This window comes from Capra hircus, chromosome 4, assembly GCF_001704415.2.
Source record: "Capra hircus breed San Clemente chromosome 4, ASM170441v1, whole genome shotgun sequence".
NCBI classification, from domain to species: Eukaryota; Metazoa; Chordata; class Mammalia; order Artiodactyla; family Bovidae; genus Capra; species Capra hircus.
The window spans coordinates 87,815,116-87,840,076 of record NC_030811.1 but is presented as its reverse complement, the minus strand read 5'-3'; the positions used below and the strand labels follow the sequence as shown (position 1 = coordinate 87,840,076).

The 24,961-nt window shown below is 39.2% G+C and overlaps 2 protein-coding genes across 5 annotated transcripts in view; both read left to right on the top strand.

Moving 5' to 3' along the window:
• LOC102171502 (RUN domain-containing protein 3B) overlaps positions 1-24,961 on the top strand; it is a 176,280-nt gene that overhangs the window by 147,340 nt on the left and 3,979 nt on the right. For all 4 annotated transcript variants that reach the window (XM_018047304.1, XM_018047301.1, XM_018047302.1 and 1 more), the window contains one exon: positions 7,465-7,586. In XM_018047304.1, the coding sequence (XP_017902793.1) occupies positions 7,465-7,586 (122 nt within the window). The remainder of the gene's footprint in view (positions 1-7,464; positions 7,587-24,961) is intronic.
• Positions 12,701-13,712, top strand: LOC102171231 (potassium voltage-gated channel subfamily E member 3-like). Its single transcript, XM_013976765.2, has one exon. The coding sequence runs from the start codon at positions 12,956-12,958 to the stop codon at positions 13,253-13,255; it is 300 nt and encodes a 99-aa protein (XP_013832219.2). The 5' UTR covers positions 12,701-12,955; the 3' UTR covers positions 13,256-13,712.

Genomic DNA, 24,961 nt, shown 5'->3' with positions numbered 1-24,961 from the left:
ACCAGGCAAGACTACTGAAGTGGGTTGTCATTTCCTCTTCCAGGGGATCTTCCCAACCCAGGGATTGAACCCACGTATCCTGCGTCTCCTGCATTGGCAGGCAGGTTCTTTACCACTGCGCCTCTTGGGAAGCCCTTCACTGGTAGAGCAATATACTTCTTTTTGTGCTTCGTAGGCCACCTTTCACTAGGTAATTAGTGGCCTGGCATTTCTACAAGGAATGTCTTAGCACAGACCTAATTTCTGCCTGCTTTCCTCTGTGATTTTTCTCATTTCAGAGATAGAACTCAAAATAAATTTTTACCTTTTGTTGTTTAAAAAAGATTGCTGGAGGCTTTTATGTTTACTTGCCTGTTAGTTTCATTGATTGTTAGAGATAAATAGGGAGCCAGTTATTTACAAAATGAATCAGTAGAACTCTCTTCATCATCTCCTGCACCACACTGAGTATGAGTCAAGGTGTTGACTGGGTCTTTCATGAATTGGAACCTAGTTCCCCTTATATCCTATGAAAGGTATAAATAACTACAATATATCTTATTATGCTAGGATATAATTTTATCTTTCTTTGACACATTTAATGTATGCAAAAATATTTATTTGTATTTCTGATTTATAATTGAAGACTTTTTTTCTTTTTTAAATATAAATTTATTTATTTTAATTGGAGGTTAATTACTTTTACAATATTGTATTGGTTTTGCCATACATCAACATGAATCCGCCACGGGTATACACGTGTTCCCCATCCTGAACCCCCTTCCCACCTCCCTCCCCATACCATCCCTCTGGGTCATCCCAGTGCACCAGCCCCAAGCATCCTGTATCATGCATCAAACCTGGACTGGCTATAGCAATACTTAGTATACTTATCTATAACATAAGATGCTCCTGCTTTTATAACTGCAAAAATATTACTACATCTTGACAAAAGACTAGTAACTGTGCTTTTTATTACAATATCTATGTTGTCACTTTACATAGTGGGTGGTAAAATATTTTAGCAGAAAGACATGTACATACCACTGCCGGCCCATAGAGCTGCCCACTGGGGAACCAGTAAGGACATCCAAGTGGAAGATTTATTTCTGGGTTACCTCCGCATGTAGTAATAGTGGCTGTCTTCTACAAAATATTGTAGTAGCAACAGGAGTAACTGCAGTCTCAGAAAAGAATGCAGCGAAACTGCCTGTTTAGAATGGATCCAGATTTTGTCCCTCTTGACTTGACTCCATTAGGTTAAGAAAGGATACCCTTTCCTTCCTGGCATCATCAGTCTTTAATCTCGCCAGACCTCTGATGTTGGCACTGCTTTTCTGTGACCCTATTGCCAAACTGATATCCCTGAGCAAAAGTACGCCCTTAGGGCAGTGCTGAGATCCCCATACCTAGAGTTTAAAGTCAGGATTTGAACGTATTTCTGTTGCTTCCTTGCTGTTTAACACTAAGCATGACTCCTTGCTTTTTGTTTCTGCACATGTAATACTGGGGTGGGGGTAATGCTTATTTAAACGGAATTGTAAGAGTCATTTGAGGTAGTAAATTGCCTGGCACCTAATCCCTTTCTGATAAGTCTGTATTTATTTATAGTCTATATAATCTTTTCTGTTTGGACTCTTATATAGCCTTATATCTTTCATGTTTAGACAGTACCATTCACCTGATATCCTGCTATTTCGTAGAGAGCTCTTAAAGCCCTATCTAAATTTAAAATGACCAACAAATTCCCAGTTGTTTGAAATTAATCATACCAACTTTTTCATGTAGACATGGGTTTTCAGAACAGAGTAGTACTATATATAAGTCATGTTTGAGACACATCATAGCTTTTCATCAAGATACAGTTTGGGCTCTCCTCAAATTTATAATACAGGCCAAAGCTATAGAACTGAGCCAATCACCAATTTCCTCTTCATTTTATCAGTGTCTTAAATAAGTCTAACAAACATTTGTGAGAAACTGCAAATTGCGAAGGAGGTAGCCAGAGCCTCCTTAACAAGGAATATTAGCTCTCTTAATAATTTGGAGAAAGAAACTGACCCTGTAATGAGTCATTGAAATTTCATGCTAAGGATATGGAAGGTCTGTAGTTAATTTCTCCAGAGGCTCTGTAAATGTATTTGCCCACTTGGGTTTTAGAAGAAAGAGAGTGTGCTGTTTGATGTAATGAATTTTGTGGTAAAATGACCCGTTGGGTAACTTGGCTGTGATCACCTTGTCATGGAAGGACCCCTTTCACAAGAGATCTTAAATTTATTTCCATTTACTACACTGTTTATAAAGCTTTAAACATATCATTTCAAATTTATTTCTAGATTATTTAGACTGACAAGGTTAGTTATGTGGGATTTTATTATATCTCTTCTTTTATTTCAAACATAGGCGTATCATTTAAAAAAATTTTTAAGGCATTACTGTAAAAGCTCAACAGTAAATAAATATATAAGGCACACTCCCTAACACGCACACCGAGCAACTGATTCTTGTTTCTTTCCCCTAAGTTCTGTTTTAATATATATCTTTATATGCAAAGTCTAGGTCACTTGAGCTTGTTAAATATCTGGTATACCATCTTGTTAGATTACCTGTTACGTAACTTTGTTAGATTATTCCCATCCCAGATCAGATCCATCGTCACCATATATATATTTTCTACTTACACTTTTTTTTAGTTTTCTAAATTTATCATCGTCTTCCAATTTAGCTGCCATTCACAAAATCATGAAGAATGATGAGGTTTTTATGTCCTTTATGATCTACTACTTAGGCCTGTTTTTCTTAATGATTTCCGGTGCATTAGATAGAATCACTTCCTGTGTATTCCAGGTTCTCCTTCTCATGTGTGTCTAAAGCACTGAGGTTGTAGAAATCTTTTATAAATTACATTTTGTATTGACCTGACTCACATTTTGTCCTCTTTTAAGCTCCCTTGAATCCTTCCATTTTTAGTAAATTAAAAGTTTATAGATGTTCTGCTGTAACAAATGCTTACTTTGTTCCTTAAACATACTTCTGTGGAAATCAAACCAAGAATAAAAAGAATGGATTCCATGCACAGTGATGTGCCTCTGTGTATAGATTGTGTGCATGTATTTGTTTCTATTTTCTACATGTGGATAGTTTATTCTTCTGTTTATCACACTCTCTGTTGTCCAGTGACTACCAGATAATGTAACTTATTATTGACCTCAAGATGTCTAATGGGCAAATAGGTAATGTAGATAAGCCACAACATTGTGTCTGCATTGATATGAAGTATAAGATTGTAGAAAAATTTACTTATAATTGAACTGACTTATCACTCAGTTTCCTTTGATTTGCCTTTATTTTGGTACCCAGTTCTATATACAGGAGTTTGAATTTGAGTGGTTTTTAAATGTTGCTATAGTAAGAAATTGAATGCTATGAATTTTGTTATGTCTCAAGTGCTCGCAACAGTTCCTACAATTTTAAATTATATTTAACAATGTAATGGCATAGAGTAAACTGTGAACTTTTATATAGTCAACACATGACTCTTACTATCTGGGTTCCTATTTTGATTAAGCTCTTGCCGTTCAAAAAATTCAACTCTGAGAAATAGGAACAGACTGTTACCTGGTTTGGTGTATCTGGTGATGGTGGTGATTTAGTCGCTAAGTCATGTCTGACTCTTGCGACCCCATGGACTGTACCCTGCCAGGGTACCTCTGTCCATAGGATTCTCCAGGCAAGAATACTGGATAGGGTTACTATTTCCATCTCCAGAGGATCTTCCCAACCCAGCGACTGAACCTGGGTCTTCTGCATTGCAGGCAGATTCTTTACCAACCTAGCTACAAAAGAAAGAAAGAAAGTGAAGTCTCTCAGTTGTGTCCGACTCCTTGTGATCCCATGGATTGTAGCCTACCAGGGTCCTCTGTCCATGGAATTTTCCAGGCAAGAATACTGGAATGGGTTGCCGTTTCCTTCTTTAGGGATCTTCCCAACCCAGGGATCGAACCTGGGTTGCTAGCAGACAGTTTACCATCTGAGGCCACTAGGGAAGCCTGACTTAGCCATGGGATACCCTTAAATCTTACAGTGGTTTTAGTGAGTATAGGATTCCAAGATAAGACTTTTAAAGACACAACTCCAATAGATAGTTTACTCCATGACAACAAAATGTTTGTCAGATGGAGTTGCCAGTTACATTGCAAATATGATAAAAAAAAAAAAAAGTGGTAACCAAAGCCATTCTTTGTCATTACTGAAAGCAGCCGAACTAGATTCCTGTCAGATGCTGGGAAATAGGTTCATGCAAGGAAGATATTGTATAGTACTAATAAGATATTCATAATGTCTTATTCATATTCATAGCTTATTCATAATATCTTATGAATAAGGTGCTTAGTTTTGGCTTGGAATTTTTATTTTTGCTTCAAAATATCATTGTCTACCAAATTCTATTTTTATTTCCATTGGCATTTGGTGAAGTACATAAAGCCTGTAAGCTCAAGGATTATCCTCTAAAGGGTAGAGAGGTCCTGAAGTCACTTTGGACGTAGAAGTGCGATTCTCTGAAAGGTACTTCAGCAGGTCACACAGGAAGCACACCCCTCATAGGATGTCTTCCTGCACTTTCCTCCCTCAGTGGGTGACCCAGTCTTGGAGAGCCTGTAAATGTGTGCCACCAAGTTCTCAGTCCTTAGTCACAGAGACTTTTTAGTTCTGGGTATTTTGTTGTTTGTAAATATTTCCATTCATACATTTTTAGTTGAATAATATCAATATGAACAAGTTTTCTATAGTGAAATAGCAGCATCAGAAACATCCTAAGCCCTTCATTTTATTATTTATTTATTTATTTTATTTATTTATTTTTTAGTCCTTCATTTTAAAAGGCAAGTCTTCTACCAGTTAGACACAGAAAAATAACTTGGAAAAGAAACTTATTTATACCTTCCTTTATTAAATTCTTCCATTCCTGCTTCCTGCTATAGCTAAAGAAATAAAATTTTACTGGAAATCAAGGGAAATTGTCAGTGCTTTGATTAAATACAGTATAGTTTCCATGATCTGTCTTAGCAAACTGAGCTGCTGTTTAAGAAGGGCTTCTAATAGGAAGCCGAGTCTTTTCTCTTTACACTAGAGAGGAGATAGTGTAGTAATTATTGGGAGAGAGTTAGAGCCAGGCTACCAAGTGCAACGGAGAAGGCAATGGCACCCCACTCCAGTACTCTTGCCTGGAAAATCCCATGGACAGAGGAACCTGGTAGGCTGCAGTCCATGGGGTCGCTAAGAGTCGGACACGACTGAACGACTTCACTTTCACCTTTCACTTTCATGCATTGGAGAAGGAAATGGCAACCCAGTCCAGTGTTCTTGCCTGGAGAATCCCAGGGACGGGGGAGCCTGGTGGGCCACCATCTATGGGGTCGCACAGAGTCGGACACGACTGAAGTGACTTAGCAACCAGGTGCAAATCTCATCTCCTGTGTCCCAGTCCTCTTCTGTAAAGTGGGGATGATAATAATTCCAACCTCTTCTGGTAGCCATGAGCATTAAGGAACTTAATATATATGTACATGTAGAACACTGCCTAGCATTTGATAAGTACTATATAAATATATATACATATAAATATTGGGTATCATTTTTTAATCATTTATTTTACTTTACAATATCGTATTGGTTTTGCCATACATTGACTTGAATCCGCCATGAGTGTACATGTGTTCCCCATCCTGAACCCCACTCCCATGTCCCTCCCCATCCCATCCCTCTGGGTCATCCCAGTGCACCAGCCCCAAGCACCCTGTCTCATGCATCAAACCTGGACTGGCGATTAGTTTCACATATGATATTTTACATGTTTCAGTTCTATTTTCCCATATCATCCCGCCCTCGCCCTCTCCCACAGAGTCCAAAAGGCTGTTCAATACATCTGCGTCTCTTTTGTTGTCTTGCATACAGATTTATTGTTACCTTCTTTCTAAATTCCATATATATGTGTTAGTATACTATATTGGTGTTTTTCTTTCTGGGTATTATTTTTTGTTACATGTTATGTATGTGTGTTATCTGTTATAATTATCTCTGAAGTTTCCTACAGAGACTATCTTGCTATTTAAAATTATGAGTAAGAACTTTTATACTCTCAACATTTGAAGTCATCACTGTTGTAAAGTGAGAAAGTGCTCACATTGTAAGCTAGGAAGCTATTCTGTCACCTCACCTTCACCTCATTTCTTAAAGGAAAAAACAAATAGGTGCCAGTTATATCCCCTGTATACTTAATACACACACACCGGCTAAATCTGTGAGCCTCCTCTTGTGTGTATGAATAGAGAAGTGAAGTCGCTCAGTCGTGTCCGACTCTTTGCGACCCCGTGGACTGTAGCCCACCAGGCTCCTCTGTCCATGGGATTCTCCAGGCAAGAATACTGGAGTGGGTTGCCATTTCAAGAGCTATGTAATAGGTCACTTAGATTATATATATTTTCTACAATATTATTATAACACTTCTAGGAAATTAGATAGGGTTTGACTACCTTTGGAAATAAGTGTTGAACCTGAAAAATGTGCTCCTCTTCCTGGATCATTTATATTTAGAAATAATACTGAGCTTTGTCACATACCTGAAATGTCAGTAATACCATAGCTGCATATATCTCTTTGAGTTGGTTTTATGTTGACAAAACAAATATGAGGAAGATTTGAACATTTACATTCATTAACTTTTCAGTCATAACTGAATTTTCATTTGTTATAATTTATTTGTAGTGAATTTGTTTAATAGAAAATGGGCTCATTCCTACTGATGTTTGGCAGAAACCAACACAATACTGTAAAGCAATTATCCTTCAATTAAAAATAAATAAATTAAAAAAAAAAGGAAATGGGCTCACAGTTGTCAATAGATGATGGAAGGAGGTTAATCATCTTGAAGGTGTATTAACACAAACAGGTATTTTACAACCCAACATTTTTAAAATTTCTCAGTGACAGGAATTGATAACAATAATTTGTTATTTTTATGTAAAAATCATCTGTAATAGTCCCAAGGTATTGTGCTTAGGAGACACAATCCTCGTAACAAAAGTTATGTCAGTTTTAGTTTCATTTGTGTATTGAGAGACTTGAGATTTTCTGCACAATTGATAATGACCAGTCAATATCAATGCACAATTGATAATGACAATTGATAATGACCAGAAGTGCCTATTTCTTTACTAACTTGATCATCAAAAGGAACTGAATTTGTTTGACAGGTTGTTTCTCTTTTCCTGTTTTAGTGGATTTAACAACCTCCAAAGAGGGCGGAGGGAAAGATACAACTGTTTCTATTGCCACCATGATACAGATGAAGTTTAGGGGGCAGATGGGGAGAAATGAGCCTGAGAGCCAGTAAATTGGAGAAAACCATTAAAGAATATCTCTAGAAGTTTTTTTTTTTTTTATTGTGGGAATAAGTTAAAGTAGTCTTTCACCTTTGTCTTACAGAAAAAGTTATCAGAGCCTTGACCAGTTATCAGCTGAGGTTAGCCTTTCTCAGACTTCACTGGATCCAGGTCAGTCACAAGAAGGAGATGGAAAACAAGACACATTAAATTTAATCAGTGAAGGTAAGAAAAAAAATCTATTCAAAAATTATGTTTTCATGCACTGTACGTATTTTAATTGCTAAAGAATAATAGTGACATTTCTGTGAAGCATGCTAGGAATTAAGCTGCCATTATGATTAAAAAGGGTCAACTTTTGTTTTTATCTCATGTGTTTGTAGCTAAATTTCTCAAAAGATATTCTGTAGCTGTTAACCTTTATTTCTTCACTTCCTGTATTCTTTTTTACCCATTCCAATTTGGCTTTTCCCCCCAGTTTGGCTTTCCTTTTTTTTTTTTTTTTCCAAATTGGCTTTTGAGTCTCTGCTACTTACAAAATGCATTTTATGCAGGTAATCAACTGCTGCCATATTGTTGACATCAGTCCTCTGTCTTTACCCTGTTAAACTTCTCAGCAGTTTTTGATCCAGCTGATGATTACTCATTCTTGAGGTCCTTTTGGTACTTCATTTTCTGAATATGCTGAAACACGTGGGGAGTAAACATAGAAGAGTCTTCTTTCCTGTTGGTGCTTTCATCTGTGTTCTAACCACCCCCTCTTTCCATTGAGTTGCATCTTCCTGAACAACATGTTGATCCAGTTTCATAACTTTTGAGGCCACTTTCAATCGTATGATCACATTTCAGTTTCTGAGACACAGTCTGCTTGCTTTTAAACTTCAGTAGAATAGCTGTTTAGAAATTCTTACCTTTCCCACACCCACCTCCCAGGTATAGGCTAGGTGTGTGACTCTAACACTTTGGATTGGATAGCTGGTGCTGGAATAATCTGACGCTCACATATTTTTCCTCTGCTCTTCTCAGTTCCATGCTTGGTGATGGGTGAGGTCTAGGGAAAGACAGACCTTGCCTTACTTCAAAGGAACTGTTTTCTTCTGTGCCTCCTCTCTTCTCTCATCTTTGTTGCAGTAAATGACACCCCACAGGCGTTACCCTAGACGCTGCTCTTTGCCCTCTAACTGCAAGTCAGCTTGTCAGCAAGTTCTGTCTGCTTCCCGTGCAGGGCATGCCACAGGTATTGATTCATCCTTTCCATCGCTACTGCTGTGATCTAGGCCACCTGAACCAAGCCTCTTGGGTGGACTGCTTTCCTCTCTCATTCCTGCCTCCTCTCAATCCATTCTCCATTTAGTGACCAGTAATCATTAAAAAACATAAATCAGAATCTATTTGCCACCCACCTTGAAATTCTATAACTGCTCTCAGTACCAATCAGAGTCAAAGCCAAACTGCTTTTCATGGCTTCCTTGTGATCTGGTCCTTACCAGCTTCTGCTTCATATCGGTCCATTCTTTGGTTTGTTCTCCACACCATAGCAAACTGACCTCCAGACTGTCCCTCCAGGCTGGTTTCTGCCTCAGCTATCTTTACACTTCCTTTGCCCACTGCCCTGAAGCTCGTTTCTTAAAATCTTTCCATGGCAACTTCTTCATCAGGTCTCTGGACAAATATCAGCTCTTTAAAGTAGTTTTCATTGGCTGCTGTACCTTAATTCACCACCTGTCTCCAGGTCCACCCCATCCCGGTCAGTTTACAATACATATTGCTATACATTATGATTCTTATCTGTAACTCCCCACTAAGATGTAAGCTTAGAAGGGTAGCTTCCTGGTGGCTCAGACAGTAAAGAATCCGCCTGCAATGTGGGAGCCCTGGGTTCGATCCCTGGGTTGGGAAGATCCCTTGGAGAAGGGTATGGTAACCCACTCCAGTATTCTTGCCTGAAGAATTCCATGGACAGAGGAGCTTGGTGGGCTACAGTCCATGGGGTCAAAAAAGTCGGACATGACTGGGTGACAAATGCATTCACCATCCATGAGGGTGGGGTATCTTATCCATATTTTCACCAGGATATTGTTAGAGTCTGATGAATTATAGACAGTCATTAAATATTAATTGATAGAATAAGTATATATAATAAATAAGTGTCATAGACTGTGAAGAACAAATTATTGGTAGTATAAAGTAAAAATTCAGTTAACCAGAAGTCTCAGGCAATGGGAAAATTATGATAAAATGAATTTCCTGCTTCTTTTAAGATAGTTGTTGACATGTTCTTGAAGGGCCTTAGTCTGTTTTACTAGTTTAATAAACAATGTATATTAAATACAAACGGATCTTTCTTTGATGATATTGACAATAAAGGTAGCATATTAGAGTGTCTTAGTGGCACTAATGTCGATGGAAAAGAGTAAACTGTCATTTTTTAGAGTATGTATATGTTTAAAAAACCTAGTGAATACTATGGATTTCTTTATGATGATTTTTCATATAAAAATACATTTGTTCAAACTTTTAATCTAGTTTCTAATTTTAGGCATTTTAATATCAATAAGATATTAATAATGAATATTTTTATACTGTTAAAACAAATGTGAGACTTCCCTAGTGGTCCAGTGATTAAGACTCTGCTCCTCCACTGCTGGGAGTGTGGAGCTCGATCCCTGGTCAGGGAACTAAGATCCTGCATGCTGTGTGGTGTGGCCAAAAATAATAATAAAGTAAAATTTGTTAAGAAAAAAAAAGAAAATGAATGGAGTAGGAGGGAGTGGGTAGCACATACAGGATTTTTAGAGCCATCAAATGGCTCCAGTGATACTAAAATGGTAGAAACATGTCATTATACATTGTGCAGCCCGTAGGATGGTCAGTGTTAGGAGTGAACCCTAATATAAACTGTGGCCTCTGGGTGGTGATTGTGTGTTCGTGTAGGTTCCTCCGTTGTAATAAGTGTGCACTCTAGTGGGGGAGGCTAATAGTGGGAGCCTGTGCATGTGTAGGGGTAGGAGGTATATGAACAATTCCCGTACCTTCACGCTCAGTTTCTTTATGAACCTAATTACCCTAAAGAATACTGTATTGGTTTTAAGAATTCAGGTACTGCTTTGAAAAGATAAACAAAACTGATAAACCTTCAGCTAGACCCATCAAGGAAAAAAAGATGAGACCCAAATCCATAAAATCAGAAATGGAAAAGGAGAAGTTACAGCTGACACCACAGAAATGCAAAGGATCATAATAGATTACAAAAGCTAGTGAAATGGATGAGCAAGAAAAAAAATGGACCGATTCCTCAATGTACAATCTCCCAAGGCAGAACCAGGAAGAAATAGAAAATACGAACTGATGCATTACCAGTAATAAAATTGAATCAATAATTTAAAAACTTCCAGCAAACCAAAGTCCAGGGCCAGATGGCTTCACAGGTGAATTCTACCCACATTTAGAAAAGAGTCACCACCTCTCCTTCTGAAACTATTCCAAAAAACTGCAGAGGAAGGGACACTTCTGAACTTATTCTATGAGATCAGCATCACCCAGATACCACAACCAGACAAGGGTATCACACAGAAAAGAAAATGACAGGCCAGTATCCGTGATGGACATACATACATTACAGGTAGTACTCTGATTAAAATGCAAAAGAATCATAGAATTTAATAATTTTTTTCTTTAAAGGGGCCTTTCACCTGGGGGTAAATAAACCATCTATTGAACAACTCTTGGGTGAAAGAGAAATATAAGTTGAAATTACGAATTTCTAAAAAATGCCAATGAAGACTCAGCATAGCAGACTTTGTGAGATTTACTTGTCTATGACCAACCTAGACAACATATTAAAAAGCAGAGACATTACTTTTCCAACAAGGTCTGTCTAGTCAGGCTATGGTTTTTCCAGTGGTCATGTATGGATGTGAAAGTTGGACTATAAAGAAAGCTGAGCACCGAAGAATTGATGCTTTTGAACTGTGGTGTTGGAGAAGACTCTTGAGAGTCCCTTGGACTACAAGGAGATCTAACCAGTCCATCGTAAAGGAGATCAGTCCTGGGTGTTCATTGGAAGGACTGATGTTGAAGCTGAAACTCCAATACTTTGGCCACCTGATGCAAAGAGTTGACTCATTTGAAAAGACCCTGATGCTGGGAAAGATTGAGGGCAGAAGGAGAAGGGGACGACAGAGGATGAGATGGTTGGATGGCATCACTGACTCAATGGACACGAGTTTGAGTAATCGCTGGGAGCTGGTGATGGACAGGGTGGCCTGGCATACTGCGGTTCATGGGGTTGCAAAGAGTCGAACATGACTGAGCAACTGAACTGAAAAAGGAAAGAAAATAAATGAGTTTTCCCAGCCCCTAAAACTAGAAAAAGAAGCAAAAAGTAAATTAAAAAGCACAAAGGATAAAATAATAAAGATAAAATCACAAGTTAATGAGACAGAATAGAAAAGATATTTACTTAATAAATCAAGAAACCTTATTTTTTAATTAAACGAGACCCAGATAATTCAAGCATAAAGGGAAGAAAGCAAATAAAAAGGGAATAAGTACAACCTGATAAATACAGTATGAAAAATTAAAAAATGATAGGTCAGTTCCACTTACAGATATTGATATAAAAGTTTTAGATAATGTGCTAGTGAACAGAATTTAGCACCACGTAAAGGAACGATGCACCATGAACAGGAGCAAAAGGTTGACTCAGTATTAGGAAATCTATTAATATGATGCACTATATTAACAGATTTGAGGAAAGACTTATCATCCAGATGCCAGAAAACCCTGGGCAGAATTCAACACTTGTGTGATAAACATTCAAGACAGAAGACTTAAGTAATACTCACGTTACATGAATATGTATATATGTATATCTGTCCTAAAACCAGCATCTTAATGGGGAAATGCTGAGATACCCATTGTTTCTACCACTATTTAACATTATACTGGAGGTTTAGCTAGTGCATTTAAAGAAGAAACTTCTAGGGACATGAGAATTGGATTTTATAGTTTATAGCGTGAACCTGGGAAGCACAGATAAATAACACTAATTTAGACCAAAAAAAAAAAAAAAAAGTCTTGGAGCTTCTCTGTGGTTAAGAATCTACCTTCAGGGGACACGGGTTCGATCCCTAGTCTGGGAAGATCCCAGACACCACAGAGTAACTAAGCCCGTGTGCCACAACTACTGAGCCCACATGCTGCAGGCTCCTGAAGCCTGCATTCCTCGAGCCTGGGCTCTGTAACAAAGAGTAGCCCCCTGCTCGCTGGACTAGAGAAAACCTGTGTGCAGCAACAAAAGCCCAGCACAGCCAGAAACAAACAAAATTCAAAAATGAAATAAACTGCAGCGACTGCGAGCCGAGGGGCTGGTGGAGCGCCTTGGGGCGCAGTGAGGGCACCCGCGAGCCCAGGGCGAAGAGTCCAACAGACTGCGCTCTGGGAGCCTTACAGATGGGCAGCAGGACTACAGAATAGTACCCCTAAATGGAGAGAGATTACAGGGCTGATCAGAAAGGATGAGAAACAAGAAAGATACTCTTTATTTCTGAAAGAGGACGTCCTCCAATTCTTCCCTCACCTTCCCTGTTGCTATGGAGACCACCAATGGGGCTGAGACCTGGCATGAGAGCCTGCACGCTGTGCTGAAGGCTTTAAATGCCACTCTTCACAGCAACTTGCTCTGCCGGCGGGGGCCAGACAACCTGACTGAGGAGAAGCGGGCCAGCCTGCCTGGCCGCAATGATAACTCCTACATGTACATCCTCTTCGTCATGTTCCTCTTTGCTGCCACTGTGGGCAGTCTCATCCTCGGATACACCCGCTCTCGCAAAGTGGACAAGCGCAGCGACCCCTATCACGTGTACATCAAGAACCGTGTGTCTATGCTCTGATGCTAAGAGGCCGGGAATAGCAGAAGATCAAGACACCTGACGATTATCTTCTGGGGCCTCCAGGACTCAGCTAGGGGCCATATCCAGCCTCTGTGTCCTTATCTGTAAGACTAACAAGAAACAGTGCTAAGGGAGGTCATTGTCAGGGTGGGAAGAGAAGATCTGATGGACCTGGGCCTTGTGGATAAGGATTTTTTCCAGCAAAGATAGACTTTCTAGCCTGTGGGAGCCCTCTGAACAAATACATAGACACAGCAACATATAATAAAAAGTGAGTGGCCTAGTTGCCAGAGTGTTGGGGGCTAGGAGTTCAAGGAAGGAGAAGAGGAAGTCATAGCAAAGGGAAATGAGATAGGAAAATACCCTGAGGACACAGTTTTTTGATGTGTTATGGTGATGATTATCCCATATCACAGATAGGAAATCTAAATTATAAGCTTTATCACAGTTGTTCACATTTTATGTTTTTCAGCCCATTCAACATGTGTGATGTTACCACCCCATGAGGGAAGCAGAGCAAATGCTCTTCTGCCCATTTGGGCCAGAGTGGTGCCATGACTGGAACCCAAGATCTCTGGTCTCTTTGCCTAGTGCTTTGCAAAACTCTGTGCTACCTAAGAGTGGATCTAGGCCTAAAATTTACATAATTCTAGGGAGTCCTCCTTAAGAAGAGTAATTTTCAAATATCTTATTTTTGCAAATATTCCGAAAACATATCAGCATATTAATACATTGTTAGGTCCCCTCCTAAGACCTTAAGAAGGAGCCATGTGAGTACAGAACCCTAAATGTCAAGCCTCATTAGGTCCATGGTTCCTGTGCCCTTCCAGCCATGTCCCCCTGCCCTTCCCAGTCCCATCGCCAGTCCTGGGAACTTCACTACCTCTAAGGCAGCTTCTAACATTCTGATTGAATTCTGTGAGAAATCTTCTGACACCAAGTTGAAATCTTGCTTCTAGAAAGTTATTATTACACCTAGAAGATATCATATTAAAAGGAGCAGGTACCTGATTCAGTGGAAAGAGAACCAGCTCTGATTCTACTACCAGTGTGGTGTATGATCTGGCTAGACACTTTTCTGACTCTTGTTCTTCAGAACCTTGAAATAGAAGGAAAATTGAAATAGTTGAAAGTCTCTAAGTGCTCGATCAGATCTGACATTCTAGGTTTCATGTACATTGATTTGAACCATATAAAACTGCTGTGCTTGTAGATTAAAAAAACAGCTGAATATCAGTAGTCTCCCATGGTTCAGCTGAATTCCTCAAATGTGGCAAGCTACAAATCCCAGACTAGAACCTTCCACTCTTCTGTTTCATTTCTGTTTTTAAGGGATCTCCATGGGGTCTCCAGAAAGCCCTGTCAAAACATACATATTTGTGTACAGCAAACACTTTGAAAGAATATTTTGATAGCACTTACCACTGAAGAGGAGGATTATGGGTGATTTTCCCTTTCTACTTTAAAATTTTATGTAATATTTGATTTATTTGACCATAAGTATGTTTCTTATATGATACGGTCAGGGGTGGGGGAGGGAGCTACTTCTGCTTCGAAAAATAAATGCCTGTGTGTTCCTTGAATGGAGGATCACAGAACAAAAAAAAAAAAAAGAAATAAACTGCAAAGTTTAAAAAATAAAAGTCTTCTAAAGTAACAGGATATAAAATTATACAGAAATCAGTAGCCTTCGCATGTGGTACAAATAACCAGTGACTCTGTTAGTATGGAAAAAGAAAAACTATTTAAACAGCAGAGAAGATAAAATATTTAGGCATTGTACATTTCTTGTTAAAGTTTTTCCTATCTCAGGAGAGCTATAACCATTTTTAAGAAATACAAAAGCAGACTCAGTAAATGGAAAGAAATACTTTCGAGTTTTCTCCAAGTTAGTGTAAAGTTGACACAATCCTGCATATGCTTTTATTTTCTAATCCAGTAAATTTACCCTGGAGATACACTTAAGTAGCACAAAACTATGTATGCCCAAGGCTATTCTGTCCACTTAATATTTGTTTACATTCTGTACTTTTCCCTGAATGCTTATCACTTTGAAGAATTTCTGTAGCTACCCCCTTTTTAAAATTTAACTTTTTATTTTGAAGTAATTATAGATTCACATGCAGCTTAATAAATAATACAGAGATCTCCATATACCCTTCACTGAGTTTGCCTCCTGGGCAACATCTTACAAAACTGTACAATATCACATCTATGAAATTGACAGCATAATCCACTGATTTCACTCAGACTTACAGGTACTCAGTCGTGTGTGTTTTTAGTTTATGCCATTTTACATGTGTCGGTCCCTGTACACACACCACCATTCAGACATGGACAGTTCCTTCACCACAGGGATCCCTTATGCTGCCCTTTATAACCATACCCACCTCCCTTCCAGCCATGCCTTACCTCTGCCCCTTCCCTAACCCACAGCAAGCACTAATCTGTTCTATGTTACTGTAATATGTCATGAAATTATGAAGAATGTTGTATAATAACATCATGAAGAGTATTAAGATAGTACATGGACTCTTTGGATTGGATTTTTTCACTCAGCATAATTCCCCTGAGATCTGTCCCAGTTGTTACGTGTCTATTTTTTTATTGCTTTCTTTATTTTTATTTTTGCTTTTTTTATTGCTAAGAATATTCCATGGTATGGGTGTGCTGTATCATTTTTGTTTTGTTTTTAAACCAGTCATTGAGGGATGTTTAGGTTGGTTTACACTTGAGGACTGTAAAGCTGCTACCATTGACTGAATGTTTGTGTTCCCCTAGATTGATCTGTCGAAACCAAATGTCTGGTATGAGAATATTAGAACATGGGTGTTGGGAGATGATTAGGTATGAGGATGGAGGCTTCATGAATGGGATTAGTGCCCTTAAAGAGAGACCCCAGAGAGCTCCTTTCCCCCTTTAGTCTTGTTAGGACAGAGTGAGAAGACTACTGTATAGAAACCAGGAGACGGACCATAACCAGACACCGAATTTGCAGTGACCTTGAGCTTGGATTTCCCAGTTTCCAGAACTGTGAAAAACAAATTTCTGTTGTTTATAAGCCACCCAGTTTATGATATTTCTGGTATAGCAGCTGAAATGGAGTAAGCTGCTGTGAACCTTTATTTATAGGTGTTTGTGTGAACCTAAGTCTTACTTTCTCTGGGATGAATACCTAGGAGTACAGCTGCTAGGTTGTATGGTAGTTGCATGTTTAGGTTTTTAAGAATCTGCCCAACTATTTTTCAGAGTGACTGTTCTGTTTTGTATTCCCACCAGCAATGTATGAGCAATCCAATTTGTCCACATCCTTACCATCTTTCAGTGTTGTCACAGTTTTTTATTTTAGCCATTGTTATAGGTATGCAGCTTCCCTGGTGGCTCAGAGGTTAAAGCGTCTGCCTGGAATGCAGGAGACCAAGGTTCGATCCCTGGGTCGGGAAGATGCCCTGGAGAAGGAAATGGCAACCCACTCCAGTACTCTTGCCTGGAGAATCCCATGGAGGGAGGAGCCTGGTAGGCTACAGTCCATGGGGTCACAAGGAGTCGGACACGACTGAGTGACTTCACTTTTCACTATCTCACCATGGGTTTAATCTGCATTTCCCTGATGGGCTTCCCAGGTGGCTCAGTGGTAAAAAATCTGCCTCCCATTGAAGGAAGACTCAGGAGATATGGGTTCGATTCCTGGGTCAAGAAGATCCCCTAGAGGAGGAAATGGCAACCCACTACAGTGTTCTTGCCTGGGAAATTACGTGGACAGAGGAGCCTCTTGGGCTAAAGTCCATGGGGTCACAAAGAGTCGGATACAACTGAGTCACTGAGCATGCATGATGGCAAGTGACGTTCATTTTTGTGAACTTATTTGCCATCAGTATCCTCCAGTGAAATATCTCTTCCTGTCTTAGTCCGTTCTCGATTTGAATTCCTTTTGTTTTTTAACTGTTGAATTTTAAGAGTTCAATAGATAATTCTAAAATTGATACATGTTAGAAAGCACTCAAACTTGATGGGTAGCTATACATTTTTCATGCTCTCTCAACATAGATTACTCTTTCGAAAAATACTGACTCTTCAGGAAAAAAAATGTATTAGAAGTTCACCGTTTCTTTTCCTGGCTGTTTCTTACATTGCATCACAGTAAAAATGAAAAAAATGTAATTTAAAGACTTTCATGACATCATCTCAATTTTATAATGTTCTTTATACTTACTTTTCTTGTTGAATGTAGGCTGGATGGCAAGTTCATTAAAATTTCTTTTTGTGCTTTGCTGCATTGATTAAATTTTTATAATGAATATGTCATTTTTTCAAACATAATAGATGTTTTTCCCTTCTAAAAACAAATACTGGAAATTAAATACATCAAATGTATTGTTTGAAGTGGCTAATTTAGTGATAGAACTGTAAATGACCATTACTTTTACATATTTTTCACATTTTTAGTTAAAAGTATTAACATCTCTATGTGACAAGTCTTAAGAAATAGAGATTTGTTACTTGGAGAAAAGAAATATGTGCTTGTATTCTAAAATTTTATTCAAACACAAGAACCTTTTATGCCTTTGTATAGGTCCCTACATTCCTCAAGGATTTATTTTAATGAATGAGATAGTAAAGAGGTATAAAACAAAAGGAAATTCTACATTCCTACTGATTATTTAAATTTTAAAAACATTTTATAAGTTAAAATGCACCATAGTAGTTGATAGGAAGATTGAAAAGTTGTCTTTTTTTTAGGAGGCATGTATTAAGCCTTTCATATGTGACTGCTATTATGCTAACAGCTACATATTTCATCAAGTCTAACCAAAAAAAAAAAAAACCCCCCAAAAAAGAGAATGCCAACAATTAAACTAGAACACATTTGTCCATCTCTCAGCACTTCTATTTTAGAAGTTCTTTTAGACTTAAAAAAAAAAACCTGTTTCATTATAATTCTTATAACATAAAATCTATCATTTTATAAAACAAAATTTTTAAACTCACCATATTAAAGCGTACAATTCAGTGGTGTTTAGCATATTCAGCATTGTGTAACCATCACCACTGTCTAATTTCAGAACATGGCCATCACCTAGTAAAGAAGCCCTGTTGTACCTACTAGGGTTCAGTCCCAATTCCTCCTTCCCCCTCCTCCTGGTGACTACTAATCTATCTTCTCTTTGAATTTTTCTGTTCTGAACATTTCATAAAATGAAATCATACAAAGTGTAGCTTCTTTTGGGCCTGTTTTTTTTTTTGACTTAGCATGTTGTCACAGTTCTTCCACACCACAGCATCCATCAGTTACTTCATTTCCTTTTATGCTCAAATAACCTTCCGTTGTGCGGCTGCACCGCAGTGTGGGCATTCGCCATTGGAACATTTGGGTTGTTTCCACTTTGGGGCTTTGATGAATGCTGCTGCCATGAACATTCATGTACAAGTTTTTGAGTGAACTTATATTTTTCTCTTGGGTATATATCCAAGAACAGAATTGGCTGGATCATATGTTTAATCATTTGAGGAACTGCCAAACTTGTGGGTTTTTTTTTTCTTTTTTTGAACCGACAGTTGCATTTTGCAGTCCCACCAGCAGGGAGGATTTCATTTTCTCCTCACCCACACCAACACTATTTATTGTCTAGCTTCCCTGGTGGCTCAGAGGTTAAAGCGTCTGCCTCCAATGCGGGAGACCCGGGTTTGATCCCTGGGTTGGGAAGATCCCCTGGAGAAGGAAATGGTAACCCACTCCAGTATTCTTGCCTGGAGAGTGCCATGGACGGAGAAGGCTGGTAGGCTACAGTCCATGGGGTCGCAAAGAGTCAGACACGACTGAGCGACTTCACCTTTTAAAATAGCCATCCAGTAGGTATGAAGTGGAATTTCATGGTTTTGACATGGACTGTGCTGATGCATAATAATGTTGAACATCTTTTCATGTGCTTATTGGCCATTTGTATATCACCTTCAGAGAAATGTCTACTCAGATCCTTTGACCATTTGAAAATTGCGTTGTCTTTTTATTGTTGAGTTGTGATAGTTCTTTATATTTATTTTGGATTGTAGACCTGTAGCAGATAATACAAATTGCAGGTATTTTCTCCCTTTCTGAGTTGTGTGTTTTCACTTTCTTGCTAATAGTCTTTAACTTACAAAGTTGTCAATTTTGACAAAATCCAGTTTATCTGGGTTTTTTTTTGGGTTGCTTGTGTTTTTGTTGGTGTCACATCTAAGAAAATGCTGCCTAATCCAAGGTATATGTATTAAGTATAGCTATATGTATTAAGTATAGGTATACTGGAGTAATAGGCAAATTTGGCCTTGGAATACGGAATGAAGCAGGGCAAAGGCTAATAGAGTTTTCCCAAGAAAACGCTCTGGTCATAGCAAACACCCTCTTCCAACAGCACAAGAGAAGACTCTACACATGGACATCACCAGATGGTCAATACCAAAATCAGATTGATTATATTCTTTGCAGCCAAAGATGGAGAAGCTCTATACAGTCAGCAAAAACAAGACCGGGAGCTGACTGTGGCTCAGATCATGAACTCCTTATTGCCAAATTCAGACTGAAATTGAAGAAAGTAGGGAAAACCACTAGACCATTCAGGTATGACCTAAATCAAATCCCTTATGATTATATGGTGGAAGTGAGAAATAGATTTAAGGAACTAGATCTGATAGATAGAGTGCCTGATGAACTATGGACCGAGGTTCGTGACATTGTTCTGGAGACAGGGATCAAGACCATCCCCATGGAAAAGAAATGCAAAAAAGCAAAATGGCTCTCTGGGGAGGACTTACAAATAGCTGTGAAAAGAAGAGAAGTGAAAAGCAAAGGAGAAAAAGAAAGATATAAGCATCTGAATGCAGAGTTCCAAAGAATAGCAAGGAGAGATAAGAAAGCCTTCTTCAGCGATCAGTGCAAAGGAAGAGAGGAAAACAACAGAATGGGAAAGACTAGAGATCTCTTCAAGAAAATTAGAGACACCAAGGGAACACTTCATGCAAAGATGGGCTCAATAAAGGACAGAAATGGTATGGACCTAAGAGAAGCAGAAGATATTAAGAAGAGGTGGCAAGAATACATAGAAATGAACAAAAAAGATCTTCATGACCAAGATAATCATAATGGTGTGATCACTCACCTAGAGCCAGATATCCTGGAATGTGAAGTGAAGTGGGCCTTAGAAAGCATCACTATGAACAAAGCTAGTGGAGGTGATGGAATTCCAGTTGAGCTATTTCAAATGCTGAAAGATGATGCTGTGAAAGTGCCGCACTCAATATGCCAGCAAATGTGGAAAACTCAGCAGTGGCCACAGGACTGGAAAAGGTCAGTTTTCATTCCAATCCCAAAGAAAGGCAATGCCAAAGAATGCTCAAACTACCGCACAATTGCACTCATCTCACACGCTAGTAAAGTAATGCTCAAAATTCTCCAAGCCAGGCTTCAGCTATACGTGAACCGTAAACTTCCAGATGTTCAAGCTGGTTTCAGAAAAGGCAGAGGAACCAGAGATCAAATTGCCAACATCCACTGGATCATGGAAAAAGCACGAGAGTTCCAGAAAAACATCTATTTCTGGTTTATTGACTATGCCAAAGCCTTTGACTGTGTGGATCATGATAAACTGTGGAATATTCTTCAAGAGGTAGGAATACCGGACCACCTGACCTGCCTCTTGAGAAACCTATACGCAGATCAGGAAGCAACAGTTAGAACTGGAACAACAGACTGTTTCCAAATAGGAAAAGGAGTATGTCAAGGCTGTGTATTGTCACCCTGCTTATTTAACTTCTATGCAGAGTACATCATGAGAAATGCTGGGCTGGAAGAAGCACAAGGTGGAATCAAGATTGCCGGGAGAAATATCAATAACCTCAGATATGCAGATGATATCACCCTTATGGCAGAAAGTGAAGAGGAACTCAAAAGCCTCTTGATGAAAGTGAAAGAGGAGAGTGAAAAAGTTGGCTTAAAGCTCAACATTCAGAAAATGAAGATCATGGCATCTGATCCCATCACTTCAGGGGAAATAGATGGGGAAACAGTGGAAACAGTGTCAGACTTTATTTTTGGGGGCTCCAAAATTGCTGCAGATGGTGATTGCAGCCATGAAGTTAAAAGATGCTTACTCCTTGGAAGGAAAGTTATGACCAACCTAAATAGCTTATTCAAAAGCAGAGACATTACTTTTCCAACAAATGTCCATCTCATCAAGGCTATGGTTTTTCCAGTAGTCATGTATGGATGTGAGAGTTGGACTGTGAAGAAAGCTGAGTGCCAAAGAATTGATGCTTTTGAAGTGTGGTGTTGGAGAAGACTCTTGAGAGTCCCTTGGACTGCAAGGAGATCCAACCAGTCCATTCTAAAGGAGATCAATCCTGGGTGTTCCTTGGAAGGACTGGTGCCAAAGCTGAAACTCCAGTACTTTGGCCACATCATGCGAAGAGTTGACTTATTGGTAAAGACCCTGATGCTGGAAGGGATTTGGGGCAGGAGGAGAAGGGGACGACAGAGGATGAGATGGCTGGATGGCATCATCAACTCGATGAACATGAGTTTGCGTGAACTCCGGGAGTTGGTGATGGACAGGGAGGCCTGGCGTGCTGCAATTCATGGGGTTGCAGAGTTGGACACGACTGAGCGACTGAACTGAACTGAACTATGTATCCAAGGTATATGTATTTTTGTATACGTGTGAACTAAGGTTCTAGTTTTATTCTTTTTGTATGTAGTCAGTTGTTCCTGGACCATTTTTTGAAAAGACTCTTCTTTCCCTCATTGAATGGTCCTAGAACTCTTGTTGAAATCCATTACCCATACGTGTGTGTGTTCATTTCTGGAGTCTCAGTTCTGTTCTGATGGTCTGTGTGTCTGTTATGGCACCACATCATCCTTAGTCCATATCACACTGCCTTAAATTACTGTAGCTTTGCAGTAAGCTTGAAATCAGGACATGTGAGTCATACAACTTTGTTCTTTTTCAAGACTGTTAAGTTTGGGATCCTCTGCATTTCCTATTACTTTATTTCAAATATAGTTTGTACTCATTTATTGTTGGCCCCACGGCGTCTTGATTGCTGCGTGCAGGCTTCGTCTAGTTTGGGTGAGTGGGGGTACTGCCAAGTTGCAGTGCTCGGGCTTCTCGTTGCAGTGGCTTCTCTTGTTGTGGACCACGGTCTCTAGGGCACTCAGGCTGCAGTAGTTGTGTTTCCCAAGCTCTAGAGCTCAGGCTCAGTAGTTGTGGTGCATATGCTCGGTCGTTTCGTGGGATCTTCCTGGAGCAGGGGTCTAACCCATGTCTCCAGAGTTGGCAGGCAGATTCTTTACCACTGGATCACCAGGGAAGCCCCCATATGAATTTTAGAATCAACTTGTCATTTCTAAAAAAAGGCAGTTAGAATTTTGATGGGGATTACATTGAGTTTTTAGATTTGGGGAACATTGCCATCTTAACAATATTATCTTCCAGTCCATCAAAATAAGGGATGTTTTTCCATTTATTTTAACCTCAACTTTCTTACAGCACTATTTTGTAGTTGTCAGTGTACACACCTTCATACTTTTGCTTTATTCCTAAGTATTTTACTCTTTTAGATGCTACTGTAACTGGAAATGTTTCTTAATTTTCTGATTGTTTATTGCTTTTTTTTTTCTTTTTTTTGATCCAGTCAAGGATCACACAGAGCATTTAGTTTTCAATCTCTTTGGTTGTCCTTTCATCTAGCAGAGTACCGTGCCCCTCCCCCCAACTTTTTCTCTCATTTGAAATTTATGTATTTTATGCACCCAGCCAACTGTTTTGTTAAATCCCTGACAATTTAGATTTCTCTAGTCGTTCATTCTTAGTATATTCTGGTTACATATATTTGGGAAGAATCAGTCAGTTCAGTTCAGTCGCTCAGTCGTCTCCGACTCTTTGCAACCCAATGGACTGCAGCATGCCAGGCCTCCCCGTCCATCACCAACTCCGAGTTTACTCATGTCCTTTGAGTCAGTGATGCCATCCAACTATCTCATCCTCTGTTGTCTCCTCCTCCTTCTGCCCTCAATCTTTCCCAGCATCAGGGTCTTTTCAAATGAGTCAGCTCTTTGCATCAGGTGGCCAAAGTATTAGAGTTTCAGCTTCAACATCAGTCCTTCCAATGAACACCCAGGATTGATTTCCTTTAGGATGGACTGGTTGGATCTCCTTGCAGTCCAAGGGACTCTCAAGAGTCTTCTCCAACACCACAGTTCAAAAGCATCAATTCTTCGGTGCTCAGCTTTCTTTATAGTCCAACTCTCACATCTATACATGACCACTGGAAAAACCATAGCTTTGACTACAGACGTTTGTTTGCAAAGTGATGTCTCTGCTTTTTAATATGCTGTCTAAGTTGGTCGTAACTTTTCTTCCAAGGAGTAAGCGTCTTTTAATTTCATTGGGAAGAATACAGTATAAATAATGCATCTTTTTTAGTACATTCATTAGGAGGTCGGAGAAGGCAATGGCACCCCACTCCAGTACTCTTGCCTGGAAAATCCCATGGGCAGAGGAGCCTGGTAGGCTGCAGTCCACGGGGTCGCTAGAAGTCGGACACGACTGAGCGACTTCACTTTCACTTTTCACTTTCACGCACTGGAGAAGGAAATGGCAGCCCACTCCAGTGTTCTTGCCTGGAGAATCCCAGGGGGAGCCTGGTGGGCTGCCGTCTCTGGGATCGCACAGAGTCAGACACGACTGAAGCAACTTAGCAGCAGCAGCAGCAGCATTAGGAGGTCACTGACCTTTTTGCACACTGAGAGACCCTTTAAAAGACGGTTCCTTTTGACATCCTGGTAGTCTGTCACAGCTTCCTTGCTTTGTGGAAACAAGATGTTCTGAGTTTCTTTGGTACATTTCATGCCCATACTCAGGATTAGCTGTTTCTCCAAGAAGTCCTGTTTCCTTACACTAGAAAATGATACTGGAGAACATAATCTGGGCCACAGAGGTCCCTGTTACGATTGGACTGGTCACTGTTTCTAGCCTCTTCACTAGTGAGTTAAGACGTTTTTAAAAGAAAAATATACCTTAAATTTATTTTACTTTGTAATTCATACATAAAAGGTTTCCATTACTTGATTTTGTATTTTTATATCTTTATGTTAGACTTTTAGTCTTTGCAATTACTGTGTTATAATCTGTATGTTTTAAAAATATGTGTAATCTAAGTATATACTCTCAAAGAATTGAAAATAGGATTCAGATACTTGGATGCCAGTGTTCACAGCAGAATTATTTTAAGTAGTCAATAGGTGGAAACAACTCAGATGTCCATACAGATGAGTGGAGTAACAAAATGTCATATATATACACACCATGGAATGTTATTGAGCCGTGGAAAAGGAATACATACCACATGCATGGGCCTTGAAAAAAATATTACATTAAGTGAAATAAGCCAGACACAAAAGGGCAAATGCTGTATGATTCCACTTTTAAGAATGAATCTAGGACAGGCAAATTCACAGAAAGTAGATTAGAGGTTTCCAGAGACTGAGGGGAAGGGGAGAAAGGAAAGTTTACTGTTTAAAGAAGTAGGGAGTTTTTGTTTGGCATGATGAAAATTTTTTGAAATAGTGGTTGGTGATGGTTGCACATAGTGTGAATGTAATTAATACCACTGAATTGCACCTTTATGTGTGTGTAATTAGCAGTAAATACCTTTGCAATATTATAGGTCAAT